Raw genomic sequence first — 17842 nt, forward strand, 5'->3', positions numbered from 1 at the left:
TTGTGCGCTGTCACTAAGGACGCGCTCTGTTGGCGTCATTGATTCTGTTTGTTTTGTTTGGGTAGCAGATCTTTGGCTGGAGCTCTCTCTGTTTGTTGTGTTCTTCCCCCGGTATTGGCTAAGTTAGTTAACTGTAATTCCTTCTTTATGTCGTAGCTCTAAAATTGTTGGTATTATAATCTTGTGAATGGAGGTTTCAAGGAATGCATATTTTTCTTGTTTAGGGACGCAGGCTTGGGACTCTGCTGGAGTCAAGCCTGATCTGTAGGCTGTGTTATTGTATGGACCTTACTTAGCTATCATCCATGGTAGTGGGTTGTGGGCATCGCGAGCCCAGTTTGGACTGTTGCACAGTGATTAAGGTGTGATTACCTGTTAACTAGATTAATGATGAATAATTTGACCTAACTTAAGCGCTCTGATATGTAAAATGTTTGTTTGTAAAATGTTTTACATGTTTCGGATGTTCCTTCAGAGTTGAAGATAATTACTTCCTAGTCCAAACCTCCCGCAGGACGACGGGGGATGGGAGCGGGCAGGGTTTGAACCCGGGACCATCGATAAATCTGAACGACAGTCCAGCGTGCAAACCGCACGACCAGGCAGCCATATGGTACTTATATGGTACTTATATGGTACTTATATGGTACTTATATGGTACTTATTATTATGTACCTAATCAGCATTCATGTCATATTATTTCAGCGTGTCATTATAACCGTTGTTATTTACACTCTCGTTGTTAACTAATATACGTGAACATATTACCATTATTTGTTCAATGTAATTATCTACTATATTGACTTATAGACTGACAGGGGTTCCGGGGTAGACGAGCCACGGCAAAATTACAACCCTGGAAGAAATTGTATAACTGAGCTGTGAGGTGGGGAACCCGGTGGAATATGTCATCAGAACAGTCATCCCCTAGATCAGGTGTTCTCAACCTGTGGGTCGCGACCCCCTTGGGGGTCGATTGACGATTTGCCAGGGGTCGCCAAAGACCATCGAAAAAGGTCTATTCTTCTATTGCTGTGTGTGTGAGCGGGGGAGGGGGGGAGTCGCGCCAGAGTGGGGTATTGTAAAAAGGGGTCGCCGAGCTTAAAAGGCTGAGAACCGCTGCGGCCTAGAAAAACCCATAAAACCCACTTTGTCATCTAGCTTATGTTTCTATAATGTGGGCACCGCACCCACGGTATCTGCACCTCAATGACACAATTACGCCACTGCCTAATCGTCAGTGTTTGCCTATACAAGGGCCTATCGTCCTACATAGATCTCAGAAAAGTGATATTAATTAGTGGGCCAACTTACTAGGACTAATTAGTGGGCCAACTTACTATGACTAATTAGTGGGCCAACTTACTAGGACTAATTAGTGGGCCAACTTACTAGGACTAATTAGTGGGCCAACTTACTAGGACTAATTAGTGGGCCAACTTACTAGGACTAATTAGTGGGTCCAACTTACTAGGGCTAATTAGTGGGCCAACTTACTAGGACTAATTAGTGGGCCAACTTACTAGGACTAATTAGTGGGCCAACTTACTAGGACTAATTAGTGGGCCAACTTACTAGGACTAATTAGTGGGCCAACTTACTAGGACTGTCTCCATTGTCATGAGCCTCAGAAAGATCTGCTCCAACGAGGTCTGCTGCACGGTGTAGTGCTCAAACCTGTACCTCTCTTTGGCGTTCTGCAAGGTGTCGAAGATGTGAGAAAGCGGGTTCTCCACAGGCACGTGGATGTCGACATAGGCGTCGTGTTCGGAAAATATCTGATGGGGAAATAGCAATACTGTTATCATTAGCTTACTTCTCTTATCTCGTAAATTACAGACGTGACTTCATAAGAGAAGGTGAATACTTCCTAAGCGTGTCCATGAGTCAATGCATTCTAATCACTGATCATGTCTTTCAAAACTGCTCTCTTTACCAAGAGGCCTGTACAAGACACTGGCCCCAAAACACCCCAATAGAAAGAAAACTATATGGAGCGCTCCCTGATTTGGAAACCACTGCACAGTTCATCTCATGTATTGGTCTTGTCATAATATGAAAAATTAAAATGAGAAAGAAGAAGAATCAGTAATTTAAACTCGTTGGTTTTTATACCTGACTCAAGCAACCCATTCCATGCTTTAATAACACTAGGAAAGAAAGAGCAATAGTAAAAATATGTCCTAGAATTTGGGATAAGAAATGTGTCTTGACTTAAGTTTTGACTTGTTTTATATAAGAGCTCTTCTTCATAGTAGTCTCTGTTGACTTGTATAAGAGATGGAAACATCGTTACAAAAGCTAAAACTATATTCACTTCCGCCACAGATAAATGAGCCAATGCTTCAAAACATAAGGAACTTGAAATTAAAATAGATTCAAACAGCTTAAATAAACATAGGAGTGCTATTCTGTGCTATATCGCTTGACTTCCGAACCAGGAGTCCTGGGTTCGAATCCTGGTGAAGACTGGTACTTTTACTTCCGGGACATTTGGGTGCTTCTGAGTTTACACAGATCTAATGGGTACCTGACATTACTTGGTCAAAAAGTAAAGGCGGTTGGTTGTGGTGCTGGCCACTTGACACCCTCGTTAACCATGGGCCACAGAAACAGATAACATTTACGGCAAGGTCTAAAAGGGGAACTTTACTTTGGACTAACTAAACCTACCGTTGAGTTCACGAGTGTATTCAGCACATGATTCTTGGCCTCACGCAGGGACTCGACTCTGTCGCTGGTGTCTCGGGCAGCGTGAAGGATGACAGTGTAGCCCTGGCCGTACTTGCTCTTCAGGTGTTGCAGACTTCCAAGGCACAGTACCACGCCCTGGACCATGATAGCGATACGTGTACACAGAGCTTCACACTCTTCCATGCTGACAGAATACACATACAAAGGGAATGACTGAATGTTTGAGCGTTTCTGTTTATTAGAGAAAGGACAAGCAAAATATGCAAAAAAAAAACTTTCCAGAGAAAAGATCATCTAAGGGGAAAAACTCCGCGCTTAAGTCCATATCTCTAAAAAATGTAGAAGTAATTTTCCTTCTAGTACATCTAACTAAATATTTAAATACCAAAATGATAATTGACTAATTATTAGATTTTTTTTTCATTGAATCACGTTTCACATTGATCCGAGAAAAGGTGTGGAACAAAATTACTAGTACAAAAAATTATCTTAAGGGATCATACCCTACATATTTAGCCAAATCATTGCATTCTGAATTATTGATTTCCCTTCTTGGTATCTAGTGTTATGGTACATTGTTAGTAAAACAATTGAGTAAAAGGTTATTTTTTTTAATTGATTCATGTCTTGTGTGTATGCATATGAATAATTGTTCAAATTGTTACAACTTGATCTGAGAATGGATGTGGGAAATATAACATGTACAAGCCACTTATCAAACAGAGATTTTCTCATAACGCTTTTGTAAGATCAAGCCCTTGTTAAAACGTGCTATTGTAATCACAGTCTAGTAAGATCAGGCTCTTTTGAGATCACGCTCTGGTAACATCATGCACTTCTAAGATAAAAATCGTGTACGATCAAGCTCTTCTAATATCACGCTCTTGTTGCATCAAGCTTCTCTAATACCACGCTAGGGTAAGATCTTGCTCTTCTAATAGCATTCTCTGGTAAGATGAAGCTCTTCTAATCAAAATCCCGTTCTTTTTATGTAACGCTCTGGTAAGATCACGCTCTGGTAAGATAACATTCTGGTAAGGTCACTCTCTATCGAGCTCCTTCTTTTAGGCACTAAGTTAAAGAGTGAGGAGGGTGTACCTGTGGGACGTCAGCACCAGGGTCTTGCCTGATGCTCGAATCATATGCAGGACCTCCCACAGTTTGCGCCTGGCCATGGGGTCCATCCCAGCGGTTGGCTCGTCCAGCATGATCAGTCTGGGGTTGCCAATGATGCAGATCCCTACTGAGAGTTTTCGTTTGTTGCCGCCACTGTAGATAGTGATAAGATATAAAACCACAGAGAATATTACCAGGGGACGTAACTGGTTTCGTGGAGAAGGTGTGTGTGGGGGGGGGGGGGGGAGAAAGCAGGAGAGGTGGAGTTGTAGAAGAAATGAGACAAGGATGCCAAAAACTTGGAGAAGTGACCTTACCAGGGCTGTTTATTGCTGTTTGAAACCTCTCTTAATTATTCAAAGATATAACTTTATAGTATTTTTAACAATCTATCATAGTAAAGATGGCAGGATGTAAAAGACTCGAGGAAAATTACCCTGAACAGAGTCTATGGAAATGTACCGTTACTGCCATATGCTCCACTGGAAGTCTAAAGAACTAAGCGAGGTAAGTTATTGTAAGTTTAGTAAAAAGTCTATTATTTCCCTTAGATACCATACACACTTTGAAACAAAACTTGGTAGTGCTATTTATTTATGTGGTCAAAGACTCGCCAAGGTGTTGTTATCTTGAGGACCAAACGCCAAAACTCACCCCTTCACACAGAGAGGCACACACGCATACCCATAGACAAACATCAGATGGCATTGGTCACCAAAATTACGTAGCCCTATTAAGTTGGAAATTTCTAACAACTTTTTTTTTTATAAACATAAGGAACTGCAGTGAAAAGAAGCGTTATGTTAATAGCAACTTGCGTCACATACAGGAACAGAATTATGAGCCATTCCAATGTAGTTTAGGGTAGTATGTATGTAGGTGTGGTAAGAATTTAACTAACTGTGCACAGAAATCTAGAACAAGGCTTAAAACTAGAACGACACTTTAACTGACGAAAGAGACTTAGTAACAAATTTAAAGTAATGTTGTGATCACATTCTCACTACGTTTCCGTTAGACCGTCTAAGAGCTGAGCCGAAGGCTCTTGGAACTCTAAGTTTGAAAAAAAACAACTTGTTTGAGCGTCAAACAGTAAAAAACTGCGTGAACCGCGGTTCTGTCTGGAAGAGACCCAAGTCAATGCCTATATAAAGCATTGCTATTTCCAACAAAACTGGCCTCCGGACGCATGGGCTAGACATGGCCAAACGACCGAGTTTACCGGGAGCCTCTGCCATCTTCCTATGTTGTACCAAGCTAACCGTGGGGGGAACTCGCCATTGATGTAACGGACCCTTGAGGAACGGCGCATGGGTTATAGACAGGGTCGTGAGAGCTCTCTTTCAACTCCGTCCGTGCAATGGGTCCCCTCTCGCGTACCCATGGACACTCCTACGGGAGTTTTGTTTTGCCATTGATTTAGCCCCCTCAAGTAACCGTTTCCACACGGGCGCCACTTTGAGGCAGAATAGCGTGCCCCAAACATATACAAGTAACTACATATTCACAACAGAAGGCTAGAATTCTCTTGCTTTGTAACGGTACAGCGTTTATATAGACAGAAACTGTCTTTTTTCGATCATTATTTCAGGTCATCTCAATTTTTATACATGTCAGTGCTTATGTTATGTACCATAGGATATTGTTTATCTTACGATTTCTTTGTCTGTATGCAATCTATAGTAAACATAAAATGGAGGTTTCTCTAGTATACCTGTAAGTTTTGGTTTGCTTATTTTCATGAGGAGATAACGTGATAAAGTCAATGACCGCTTGGACTACAGACTTCAGGTCAGACGGCGGCACGCCCCTGATTCTGCCATACAAATGGAGAGTTTCCACGCCGGTGAGTAAATCGTGGAGGGCGTCGTGCTGAGGACAGTATCCCATCATAGACTGGACCTGTTGAAGAAACCTACATCCATTAAATAAGAAACAAGTGTTATGGCACGATGAGGAATTAGTTATTTCTTTCATAGAACGGGACTTAGAGACAACGACGTGACTTGTAAAAACAAGACTTTGATTTGAGGAGGAAAAGCGAAATGTTAACAGAATAAATGCTTTAGACCAGCGGTTCTCAACATTTTATGCTCGGCGACCCCTTTTTACAATCCCCCACTCTTCCGCGACCCCCGCACACACACACACACATACAGCAATAGAAGAATAGACAATAACAATCCTTATTTTCGATGGTCTTTGGCGACCCCTGGCACATCGTCAATCGACCCCCAAAGAGGGGGTCGCGACCCACAGGTTGAGAACCCCTGCTTTAGACAAAGGCAGTTTTATGCAGGTAATGATTTAGCTCGAAGACACCAATAGTTCCATTCGTTATTGTTGTCATTATAGTGTTCGACATTCACCATCAAGTGTCGACTAACTTTTATTGCTGGCCTTTCGACGGTGTTGTTTGATTTCGTTCTTTGAATGTTACCTCCATTGAGCGAAAGCGTCTAACGAAAAAAAAGCAACAAAGCTCAACATTTCTAACAGAATATATTGTTACGTATTTCTGAATCTTCTGGCTAGATGTATTAGTTGGCACACAAATAAAAACACTGCAAAGAACTTGACGACTAAACTTTCAGCTTTATATAACTTTATTGAATTATAGCTATAACAATTCGTCACTGTAACATGTAGCGTATACGTCTTACATCGACTGTATCGACTGTAACGGCTCAAGTCCACTCTCTTCTACTGTCTCGCACAGTAGACAACAGTAACGACGACTGTACTGACTCTTTTCACATCAACTCTCTGGTTTATATAGAGTCCCTAATCGCTTGTCTATTGTTGCAAAAACACTGCTAGTATCCTCTGGAACAACATGGGAGGAAACATCACATCCTGTCTTTGTTTACACACAGATTCCAGAGAACACTCGGTGCTGTGTCATCTCGCCAGGGTCACACATAGTGACCTCTACCTGTCACTGTTCATTCGTAACAATATATATAAAAACTTTCTTTGGTTCTTCAAGGTTGTCATTACTGGAATTGGTAATTGATATAAGAACTCTACTGCTTGTAAAAAAAAAAAAAAAAACTAATAGCATGCGTCTCAAATAGCTTCAGACAATCAGTCCAACTTCTAGCTTTCACGTGTGGCTCACATGTTGTGTCCGGCGGAAATGCTTTTACTAACAGGAGAAGGGGTAGAAGGCGAGCAACAGGCGCCTAAACCAGTAAGCTTCGGGCAGGAGAGGCTCATAAGCCATGGCTGGCTACCCACATAGGAGAAGGGAAACTCTAAATTCAAACCTCTGTTGCCTTGCAGTTAGACCCAATCGTTTGTAATCCTTCGGGAGTCTACCCTTGGGGAAAAATCCCCCTGGCAGAACCTGACTTGAAACTGTATTGGCTCTTGCTGTTCCTCTGGATCAGGGGTTCTCAACCTGTGGGTCGCGAACCCTTTGGGGGTCGATTGACCATTTGCCAGGGGTCGCCTAAGAACATCGAAAATATGGATTGTTATTGTCTACCCTACAATGGGGGGGGGGTGTCGCGGCAGAGTGGGGGATTGTAAAAAGGGGTCGCCGAGCTTAAAAGGTTAAGAACCGCTGCTCAGGATACATCAGCTGCTAGGAGCAGTTGATTTGTAGGCGACATCGTTCCGACCGCCACCCATGCCCAGTCAGTCACACCACTTCCATAAGATTTTATTTGATATATTCTTTGATTTTAAACTCGAAAAGTGTACGCTGTCCAAGATCATAACCCATTACTGTGAGGACCCCCCCCCCCCCAATGTTAGTCTAAGATGACCCGCATTTTATCAAGCACCTAGCGTCGTGGTTATTCAATGACCAACTAACGCGTGATGTTATTTGGAACATGTGTGATATCACGTTACATACCCAAATATTATGGTACATATTCTTGACATCCATGTTACATACCCAAATATTATGGTATTATGGTACATATTCTTGACATCCATGTTACACACTTGATACAACCCCCTGAATGTTTTACTCTATCAGCGAGAAGATTAACAATAACGCTTTCATGAACAACGATGACGTTTATACCGCATTCGAATTAGTGCAGGAAGTGGTGGTTGGGTGATAAATCGCTTAACTTCCTAACCGAGAGGTCCCGTGTTCGGATCTCGGCTAAGACTGGTAATTTTAATTTCGGGATTTTAAGGACGTCCTTGAGTCTACCCAACTCTAATGAGTACCTGACTTTAGTTGGGTACAGTAAAAGCAGTAGGTCGTTGTTTGGCCACATGACAGCCTGTTCGTTAACAGTTGGCCAAAGAAATAGATGACCTTTACATCAGCTGCCTCATAGATTGCAAGGTCTTAAAGGGCTATTTGACTTTACTTTAAAGTACAACACACAAAAGTATGTATTCGCAAGGCTGACCAGATAAAAGATGGACGGTAAAACGAAAGGTGACAAGTTTAATCAAGCAACAGTCTTTATTTCAATTTTTTTAAAACAGTGATTCCCATCCTAATTCGACCTGCAGGCCATTCTAATTTCCAACACTCGTGTCAAGGGCAACATGACCGAAAAAATACCAAAAAACGAAATGAAATCGACCAGAAACTATTTGATTAGAAACTTACATTAATTAATGAGACATTGGAAGTTTATCTTTTTTTTTTTACGCGTTAGAAAGTGGTTTCATTTCTCTACTTAATATGTGAGAAACAGTGTAGCTAGTTTGACCACCGACTCATTTTCTTGTCTCCTTTTTGGTAAATATTCCCATATATACTCTTATCTCTAGGCGTAGTTTTGGAAACTTTCATTAGCGGCTCAAATCAAGAATGTCGTCATATTTGTTTCATAATGTCGTGATGTATGTTGTTTTCTTAAACAGCCACACTTTCTTCACAAATTAAATTTGTTTTGCTTATTCTCAGGTTCCAAAAAAACAAGCAAAGATTTGTTCACTTTTCCATTCAGACACCCATTTCAGAAACGCAGAAATTTTAAAGGTTAATAGTGAGGTCCCTAACGTATGAAAAGGTGAATTTTTAAAATCTTTTTTTTTTATGAAGGTGGAGTTTTCTACACTATGTTCTGAGTTTTTTTTTTCGGGCGGATAGAGCCACGTCGAGGGCCGAATGCGGTCCGCGGGCCGTATTTTGGGCATCACTGCCTTGAAGAAAAATGACAAGTTTTCATTCACTAAAAAAGTCATTCATTCAACTAACAATACATATTAAAAGGTAACTTGCGACACACATACTATACTTAAAGCTAACTTGCAAGACACATTATTATATTACAAGCTAACTTGCGAGACACATTACTATATTACAAGCTAACTTGCGAGACACATTACTATATTACAAGCTAACTTGTGAGACACATTACTATTACATTGAGAGACACATTACTATTACATTGCGAGACACATTACTATATTACAAGCTAACTAGCGAGACACATTACTATATTACAAGCTAACTTGCGAGACACATTACTATATTACAAGCTAACTTGCGAGACACATTACTATATTACAAGCTAACTTGCGAGACACATTACTATATTACAAGCTAACTTGCGAGACACATTACTATTACATTGCGAGACACATTACTATTACATTGCGAGACACATTACTATATTACAAGCTAACTTGCGAGACACATTACTATATTACAAGCTAACTTGTGAGACATATTACTATATTACAAGCTAACTTGCGAGACACATTACTATATTACAAGCTAACTTGCGAGACACATTACTATTACATTGCGAGATACATTACAATATTACAAGCTAACTTGTGAGACACATTACTATTACATTGCGAGACACATTACTATATTACAAGCTAACTTGCGAGACACATTACTATTTCATTGCGAGACACACTATTACAAGAGAAATGAAAACAAACATTTCGAGAAGGCTAGCAAATCACATACGTCTTTTAAACGTGTCTTGACGCTCAGACCTTCCGCAAACACGCAGCCGGAAGTGATCATTTCATCTCCGGTGATCATTTTAAAAGTGGTGGACTTTCCGGCCCCGTTCTGACCCAGCAGGCCCAGGCAGTCCTTGTGCAGGACGCCTATGCTCGTGCTGTCAACTGCAATGAACCTCCTGGTGCAATGGGAGGTGAGGTAACACTTATGGAGGTCCTGGAGCACTAAAGCATCTGAAGACGTACGATTTTTTTGGAAAGAAATATTCATAGAAATAAACGAGAATTGTGTGTGCAAAATCAAATAAGGAGATGATTAAACTGTAGAAATGTTCTGAAAATACAGCCTGTTTTATTGATTTATAAAGACAAAATGAAAATTGTTAAGGGAAAATATTAAGAACTAGTAATTCGCTAAAGTGAAATAGAACTGATTAAAACTGGAAAACGACTGGAGCTTAGCGAGCTTTTTTTTCTTCATAGTGGGGCCTGCTCTTTTGTGGATACCCCCGGGTGTAGCCCCGCCTACTCTACTCATAGTACGCATCTGCGTATTTCCACTTTTGTTCTGTTTAAAAAGGATACTTTTTATTTAGTGTGACATAACGGGGAACTAACTATTTTTGATTACTTGTATAGTTAGGAGTGATTCCCCTTAGGAAGTTAATATAAGGCCTTGCAAACCGTGTTTAGTTGCCACTTGTATTTTACATTTTTGTTATAGATATTATTAAATCTTCTTCTTCGATTCTGACCACTTTTGTGTGGACAAGATGAAATCATAAAATAAAACATTTTTCGTAATGGACTTTCAAGTTTCAGCCCATGGACTCTGTATCATTAGTGGTGCCTTTAGTACTCACAACTTATGTCACCTGACTGTATGAAACATAGAGAAACTGTACAAAGTCTCGAATAGGTTTTCAAGATATAAACACCATTAACAAGAAGAGCTTTTATTTACATTTTCGAAAAATGTGTCCAAATGAAAACTTTGCAGTTTACGAAGCGAGACTTCGATCATTTTCTAGAAAAAAATGTGTCCGTTAGTTTCTTCATACTTATTAAAGAAAACAAAAAGCTTGTCTAAAAAGAACTCTAGATTTAGGGCAATGTATCTCAATAGTGTTGAAGTTATGTCCCTTTTTCGATACCAAACATTAAATAGGCAATCACCAATAATCAATTACCAATTATTAATTTACTGAGTCGTTCATGTTTTAATTGATACATGTTTTAATCAATGCACTTAATAATTGTCTTAACTCTAACTGTATCCGAGAACGGATTTGGGAGAAATAACGCGTATCTAAGAGGATAAAACCCCACATATTTAGTCATATATCTGATTACTGCAGGATTTATTTTATGGAGATGGTTTTATACCAAGAACGTGTTGATAAGCTTTCTTTTTTAACGGTAGAATCGAACTCTTTAGTTCTGCTGTAAAATCATCAATTGTTCTTTTATTTAGTTGTCAAAGGTTCAGTTTAGCGTCCCCCACATTATTTAGTTTCTATTGAGAATCCCCAGAATGGCCATGTCCTGCCGACCGTTAAAGATAGATAATTAATCCGTTACAAAAACATGACCACTGACTGTCCCTGAGAAGATTGGCCTTGGGTGTGGCTTTGATGACCATTCTCTCTTTGATGACATCCTCGTCCTCCTGACGCTTGTTAAACACTATTGTCTTACAGGAACACGGCACCACTGACATTATTGAATACCTGGAGAAGTAACAGCAAGACAATTAGTCACAATAGAATTATGTAGCTAGGTGCATGCTCAATGGCGGATCTTTAAAATAAGACGGCAAGAGAAACTAACCAATCAGGAAGAAAGTTCTTCTTCTTCGTTCTCATTGTTATGTTGGAGCGTTCAGATGACTAGACCAATACATGAGATGAACTGCGCAGTGGTTTCCAAATCAGGGAGCTCTCCATACAGTTTTATTTCTATAGGGGTGCTTTGGGGCCAGTGTCTTGTACGGGCCTCTTGGTAAAGAGAGCAGTTTTGGAGGACATCGTCGGCATTCTCTGGTGACACTCCACATGGGCGGATTTCACTGGTTCCAATTTTGAGGAAGGAAGTGCTACGAAGAGCAGGGTGCCAGGACACTCCTCTGTGTTATCAGAGCAGACGCCGTGGCTGGCTTGGCCACGTTTATAGAATGCCACCAGGTCGACTTAAACTAGACGTTCTGTATGGCGATCTAACAGAAGGCAGGAGAGCCGCTGGTCGTCCACTTTTACGGTATACGGATGTATGCAAACGCGACATGAATCTCTTCAAAATTGACACTAATAGCTGGGAAAAAGTTACAATGGATAGATCCACATGGAGAGAGAGCATAAAGGAAGGGTCCCGGATAGCAGATGTCATACACCACAATAGCAGAAAGAAGGGGAAAAGTGCAACGACTCCTGAAGATTACAGTGACCGCAGCTGTGTATCAAGGATTGGCCTCTAGTCACACAAGAAGTTAAAAAGGAAAAAAGATCCTCTCTCTCGAGCCGTAAAATGCCACAGAATTATGTAGTTACTATGTGTATATTTGTTGTCAGAAGTCTAATCTGATGACCACGTTTTCAGTCAATGTCAGTTTCCAGCCTAGAAATCGTGTTTACGTGAAGAAATCAGGGGGTCCCTCTCAACAAAATAAATTAATGTGATGAGCAGCATATTAAACTCTTATTGTAAACTGAAGTTCGCTGTATTTGGAAAGGAGGCTAGATTGCTCGTTTTTGTTAAGTTTTTTAATGCAATTTTGGAATACTTTTAGAGAAACATGAAGATTTATCGGCTGGCGATGATTTAAAGTAGGCTAAAAAAAAGATTAGCTTTACATGGAAGGCATCTAAGGCGAATGAATGAAACATTATGTATATGCTGGGGCCACTTCCATTGATTAAATCATTTTCTCTTTTATTGAGATATTAAATGTATTTTAAAGGGTTTTACAATCTTACATAAGTTGTTGGTTGACAAATGAATTACTGCCTTAATGCTCTATGGAGAGGAAACGATTCGCTTCTAGGCTGTAATAACTTTAAAAATTTAAATATAAATGATAACCTTTAAATCTCTGTTAGTGATATATAAATTAAATTATAGTAAAAAAAAATAGATTTAGAAAATTGTGTCTTCAGTACAAAGAATCTGAACACAGAAGGCTCCATAGAGATATGGCAACACTTAAATGTTCCTGCAAAAATTCCAAAAACTGTGGTCGAAAATGTAACTACTTTTAGCTTTTCCATCAACATACATGGTTAAACTAGATTCAGTGCGTAACAAACTTAATAAATAAGTAAAGAAATAGACTGGATGTAGCCACGAAAAGACATTCGCCTTACTTTGGCTAATTTAAAGTCAGACATTCCTAATTCTTTCAGACTGCAGGAGGTACAAGGTTCCCATTAACTTAAGTTCATTTTTAATGAATGCAGCAATAATAAAATGTACATAAAAAATAAAACTAAATTTACAACTAAACCTTAAAAAAAAAATAGTAAGCCTACTAGGCCCCAATATTCAATTATTTAAAAAGGGACTATTCAAAGGATTTGAAAGTCATTAGAATGAAATTAATTTATATGTGTAGTCTCTGCAATTTATTAGACATAATTTTCTTATGATAGTTATACAATTATGATCTGTTATTGACAGTGTAAAGGTTAAGTAAAGTTTTATTAAAATTGGTCTTTTCGGACTAGTTCTTTATTTGTATGTTTCTTAGAGGGAGGCGCTGGGGGATTTTTTTTCAAAGAAAAAATACGAAAATGCGGTATAGGTTGCCTGAATCTGACTTGGCAGACCTTAAGTCAATGATTAGATACACACATGAAATTCGAAGGACGTAATTATCTTCTTTTAAAAGTAACGTCTGTAATTTATAAGATAAGAAGGTAAGACAAAAGACATCGTACTTGTTTCCTCGATCACGTCTTCTATTCAAACCAAATCAGCTGAGTAAGTAAGAAACAGAGACACACATCTTATACACATGCGGAAACATACGCACCATACGCATACACACATAGAGCGTACGTATTCACACTAATACGCACACACACTCTGTAACACAACCCACTCACACAATAAGGTCTCTAGCTTACCATAAAAATCTGTCGAAGCGAAACTCAATGATAATCAAAGCCACTACAGAGACCAACGCGACAGCGGCCAGATCCAACAAATTACTGTAGAGCACAAGATTTCCAACTTGCAGTTTTAGATAATCAGTAAAAGTCTGGTTCGCTGAGGAGAAAAAAAAACAACACGTATTCATATTACCGCTACCAAAAAAGACATGTATCTAATAATTATTTTATGCTTAGTAGGTAGCGTGTTTACACTTTCCATACCGCAATCATTTTCATCTGAAAAATATTGCTATTGGTTAAGATAGAAACTTGAGCCAAAATGAAATAATTTTGCTTAGAAGACCTCCAACCCTAGACATTAAAGTATCCTAAATAAAACAAGATTGAACAACAAGAAAAGTATTTAAAGGAATCCTTATAAAAAAAAAACACAACTTATCTGCGTACTTAAAAAATAGTATCTATCAATAACGTAGAAGTTATTTCCCTTATTCGATTTCAGACAAAATTAATTAATTCATTACTAGTAATTAATTGACCAATGGGTTATATTTTTTTTTACAAATTGATTCATGTCTTGTCTACCCCAATGTATCTAATTATATATATACATATATTCATTCATCATTTATTGGCCTCCTTCAGTCGTAGAACGACTATGGTTCATCTCGCACACTTCCTCTTGTGGCTGTGGAGCGCTATTTTGGAGAGACACTACCGTCCACAAATATCGCAGGTTAGGGTGGTTTTCGCTTCGGTGGTAGAAGAGCTAGCCATTTTTCGCATTGTCCGTTTTTCTCCCAGAGCTGAGACCCATGTACTTTCGCTGTCCATGGCTGTCTTGGTCACTGTCTCTCTCCATCTGGTGCGGTCTAGAGCTATGTCTTTCCAATGGTCAGTATTGATGTTCACTGATTTCAGGTCTCATTTTATTACATCTATGTAACGAACATGGGGGCGACCAGTTTTTCTTGAGCCAGTCGCGGGTTGTCCGTAGAGGATGACTTTCGGGATGCGTTTGTCCTCCATCCGGCGAACATGTCCAGGCCGGCGCAAGCGGCGTTGTCTGAGGGCTGTAAAGATGCTGGGAATGCCTGTTCGTGCAAGGATCTCAGTATTGCATACGTTTTCTTTCCATGTTTGGTTGTTTTGTTTTTTTGTTTGCTTACGCCTCTTTTTGGGTTTCAAGCCTCGTTATGATTATTCCGGCCTCAAGGCGTCTTGTTAAGTGGACACCTATCGTTGATATTCATTTTTCGCATAACACCAGGGAGATCGAAGTCAGTGTTAATGAACATTCCATTAATGGATCATATTATTTCATATTCAGTGGCGTGGTTGGAATGGGGGAGGAGGGGGAGAATTTGAAAATCCCCAGGCCTCCAACTTGAGGGGTGGCCTAAATGAGTTGTTTATTCATTGAATATTACGCGAATTGCAGAGGCTCCCAACTGATGGAAAATTCCTACCTACGCCCCTGTTTGCATTATGGCACATTGTGTATCTCTGATATTTTGATTTATGTATCGGATTTCCATCCCTTAAACCAGCGGTTCTCAACATTTTAAGCTTGGAGACCCCTTTTTGCACCCCCCCCCCAGAATACACAGCATTGGAAGAATAGACAAAGTGCAATCCTTGTAATCGATGGTCTTAGGTCTTAAGTGACCCCTTGAAGGGGTTGCGATCCATAGTGTAATGTTTCCACCTTAACAACTGTAAACATCTTAATTAAAGTTATATGTTTAGATTGTGTAACTTACGTGTGGTGGTAAGACTTGCTATGCTTATTAAAATGTACATGAAGAATATTGAATTCAAGGAGTAGCTAGGAGACAGGGCAACGAAGACCAAGTGAATGAAATAAACGAAGTCGGACATAATCATGACTGTCCGTACTATCGACATTATCAGGCTGATAATGACACCTGAAAGAAAAAACAAAAACAAAAAATAAATAAAAAGAAAAGAAAAAAGAGTTTTCGTTACACTAAAACTCGTGGGTGGGCCCAGAGGTTGTATTCATAAATCACGTTGCTTACAAATGCTGCATACCTTGTTTTTAACCATTTTAATTATGATCTCTCGAATGGCCGATTCCGGAAGACTGTATATAGCTTATGCCATTACGTAAACATGTTTATAATTTTTTATTAATTTACTTAGTGTGAGATATATTTATTAAAAAGGACTTATTGTTTACTTAACCGCGGACGTAACTGTACTTCGTTATACATTGGATTGTGTTTATACATCTTGGACGTAATTATTTATCTAACCCAATGTTTCCCAAACTGTGTTCCGGGGAACACTAGGTCAGGCCACTTGGAATAGCTGTTTCACGAGCTACTGTAATAATTAACTAGTAGGTTCCTACGTGAATTAATCTCTAAAAGAAACTAAGTAAAGTGTTCCGATAAATATTTAGAATGTGTGAAGAGTTCCGTTAAAGAAGAAGTTTGGGAACCACTGATCTAACCTATGATTTGTGACTGAACGCACGAAGAAGTTGCAGTATTTTAATATGTATTATGCTCATTAAATAGACGTTATTTGTCTGCTGAAATCGGACTCATGTCTGTGTGTAATATTTATTTGCGAATAAATGTGATGTATTTATTTAGAAGCCTTTTTTTTTTTTTGTTCTGGTTCTCAATTGAAACGCGTATCCCCATCTAAAGGGTGGAATTTGAATGATCAGGTTACAGGTACAACTGTAGACAACATACATATTTATAAAAAAAAACTTCAATCACTGTTGCACCGCATAATCTACATTCTACTCAGTCAGGGGCGTAGCTAGGAAATTTTTCATCGTTTGGGGGCCCGGGGGGAGCTTGACCTTTTTGTGGGCCCCTGCTTTTTTTTTTTTTCGTAATTATTCATTTCTAATGTAAAAAAAACCCAACTCATTAAGACAGGGACATTTTCAAAATTTCGCCCCTCCTACCCCACCTTAGCTACGCCACTGCACCCAGTCCCATCGTCACACTTACCAACAAAAATGGCTAGCAACAAGAGCGTGGTGGAAGCCACGGTCGGGCTTTTGAAAATGAACTGGACCGCGTACAGGTAGGGGAAGATGGCTAACCCGTAGACCACCAGGACGAAGGTGGTCAACATCCAGCGGTTATCGTCGATGTAGACGTGTGGGTTGATCAAGAAGGCCAGTATCATTAAGGATATGGTCAGCAGGTACATGATCATGTCAAAGGCGAACGTCCCCATCCAGTAGGCGAGAGGGCTGATGCCACTCAGGGACTGGAGATGTTTCGCACCAATCTGTATTGTACGAAAATCAAAAAATAAAATGATAATGATGCGATGATGATGACGAACTTGACGATGATGATGACTGTTCGTCTGTCTGTCTGTCTGTCTGTCTATCTATCTATCTATCTATCTATCTATCTATTTAATTATCTATCTATCTATTTATCTATCTATCTATCTATCTACCTACCTACCTACCTACATATCTATCTATCTATCTATCTATCTATCTATCTATCTATCTATCTATCTATCTATCTATCTATCTATCTATCTATCTATCTATCTATCTACCTACCTACCTACCTACCTACCTACCTACCTACATATCTATCTATCTATCTATCTATCTATCTATCTATCTATCTATCTATCTATCTATCTATCTATCTATTTATTTATCTATCTATCTACCTACCTACCTACATACCTACCTACCTACATATCTATCTATCTATCTATCTATCTATCTATCTATCTATCTATCTATCTATCTATCTACCTACCTACCTACATTTCTATCTATCTATCTATCTATCTATCTATCTATCTATCTATCTATCTATCTATCTATCTATCTATCTATCTATCTATCTATCTATCTATCTATTTATTTATCTATCTATCTACCTACCTACCTACATACCTACCTACCTACATATCTATCTATCTATCTATCTATCTATCTATCTATCTATCTATCTATCTATCTATCTATCTATCTATCTATCTATCTATCTATCTAT

At 39.2% G+C, this 17842-nt stretch overlaps 1 protein-coding gene across 2 annotated transcripts in view; it reads right to left on the reverse strand.

The window, feature by feature from the left end:
• LOC106072029 (phospholipid-transporting ATPase ABCA3-like) overlaps window positions 1–17842 on the reverse strand; it is a 69582-nt gene that overhangs the window by 770 nt on the left and 50970 nt on the right. Inside the window, exons 22-30 of one of the 2 annotated variants that reach the window (XM_056042251.1) lie at window positions 16820–17105; window positions 15587–15751; window positions 13836–13977; window positions 11314–11444; window positions 9716–9948; window positions 5525–5712; window positions 3793–3963; window positions 2674–2878; window positions 1602–1778 (exon numbers count right to left, since the gene is read on the reverse strand). In XM_056042251.1, coding sequence (XP_055898226.1) covers window positions 1602–1778; window positions 2674–2878; window positions 3793–3963; window positions 5525–5712; window positions 9716–9948; window positions 11314–11444; window positions 13836–13977; window positions 15587–15751; window positions 16820–17105 — 1698 coding nt within the window. The remainder of the gene's footprint in view (window positions 1–1601; window positions 1779–2673; window positions 2879–3792; window positions 3964–5524; window positions 5713–9715; window positions 9949–11313; window positions 11445–13835; window positions 13978–15586; window positions 15752–16819; window positions 17106–17842) is intronic. The other variant, XM_056042252.1, reaches the window with a different exon arrangement.

This window comes from Biomphalaria glabrata, chromosome 9 (genome assembly GCF_947242115.1).
Source record: "Biomphalaria glabrata chromosome 9, xgBioGlab47.1, whole genome shotgun sequence".
Classification (NCBI taxonomy): Eukaryota; Metazoa; Mollusca; class Gastropoda; family Planorbidae; genus Biomphalaria; species Biomphalaria glabrata.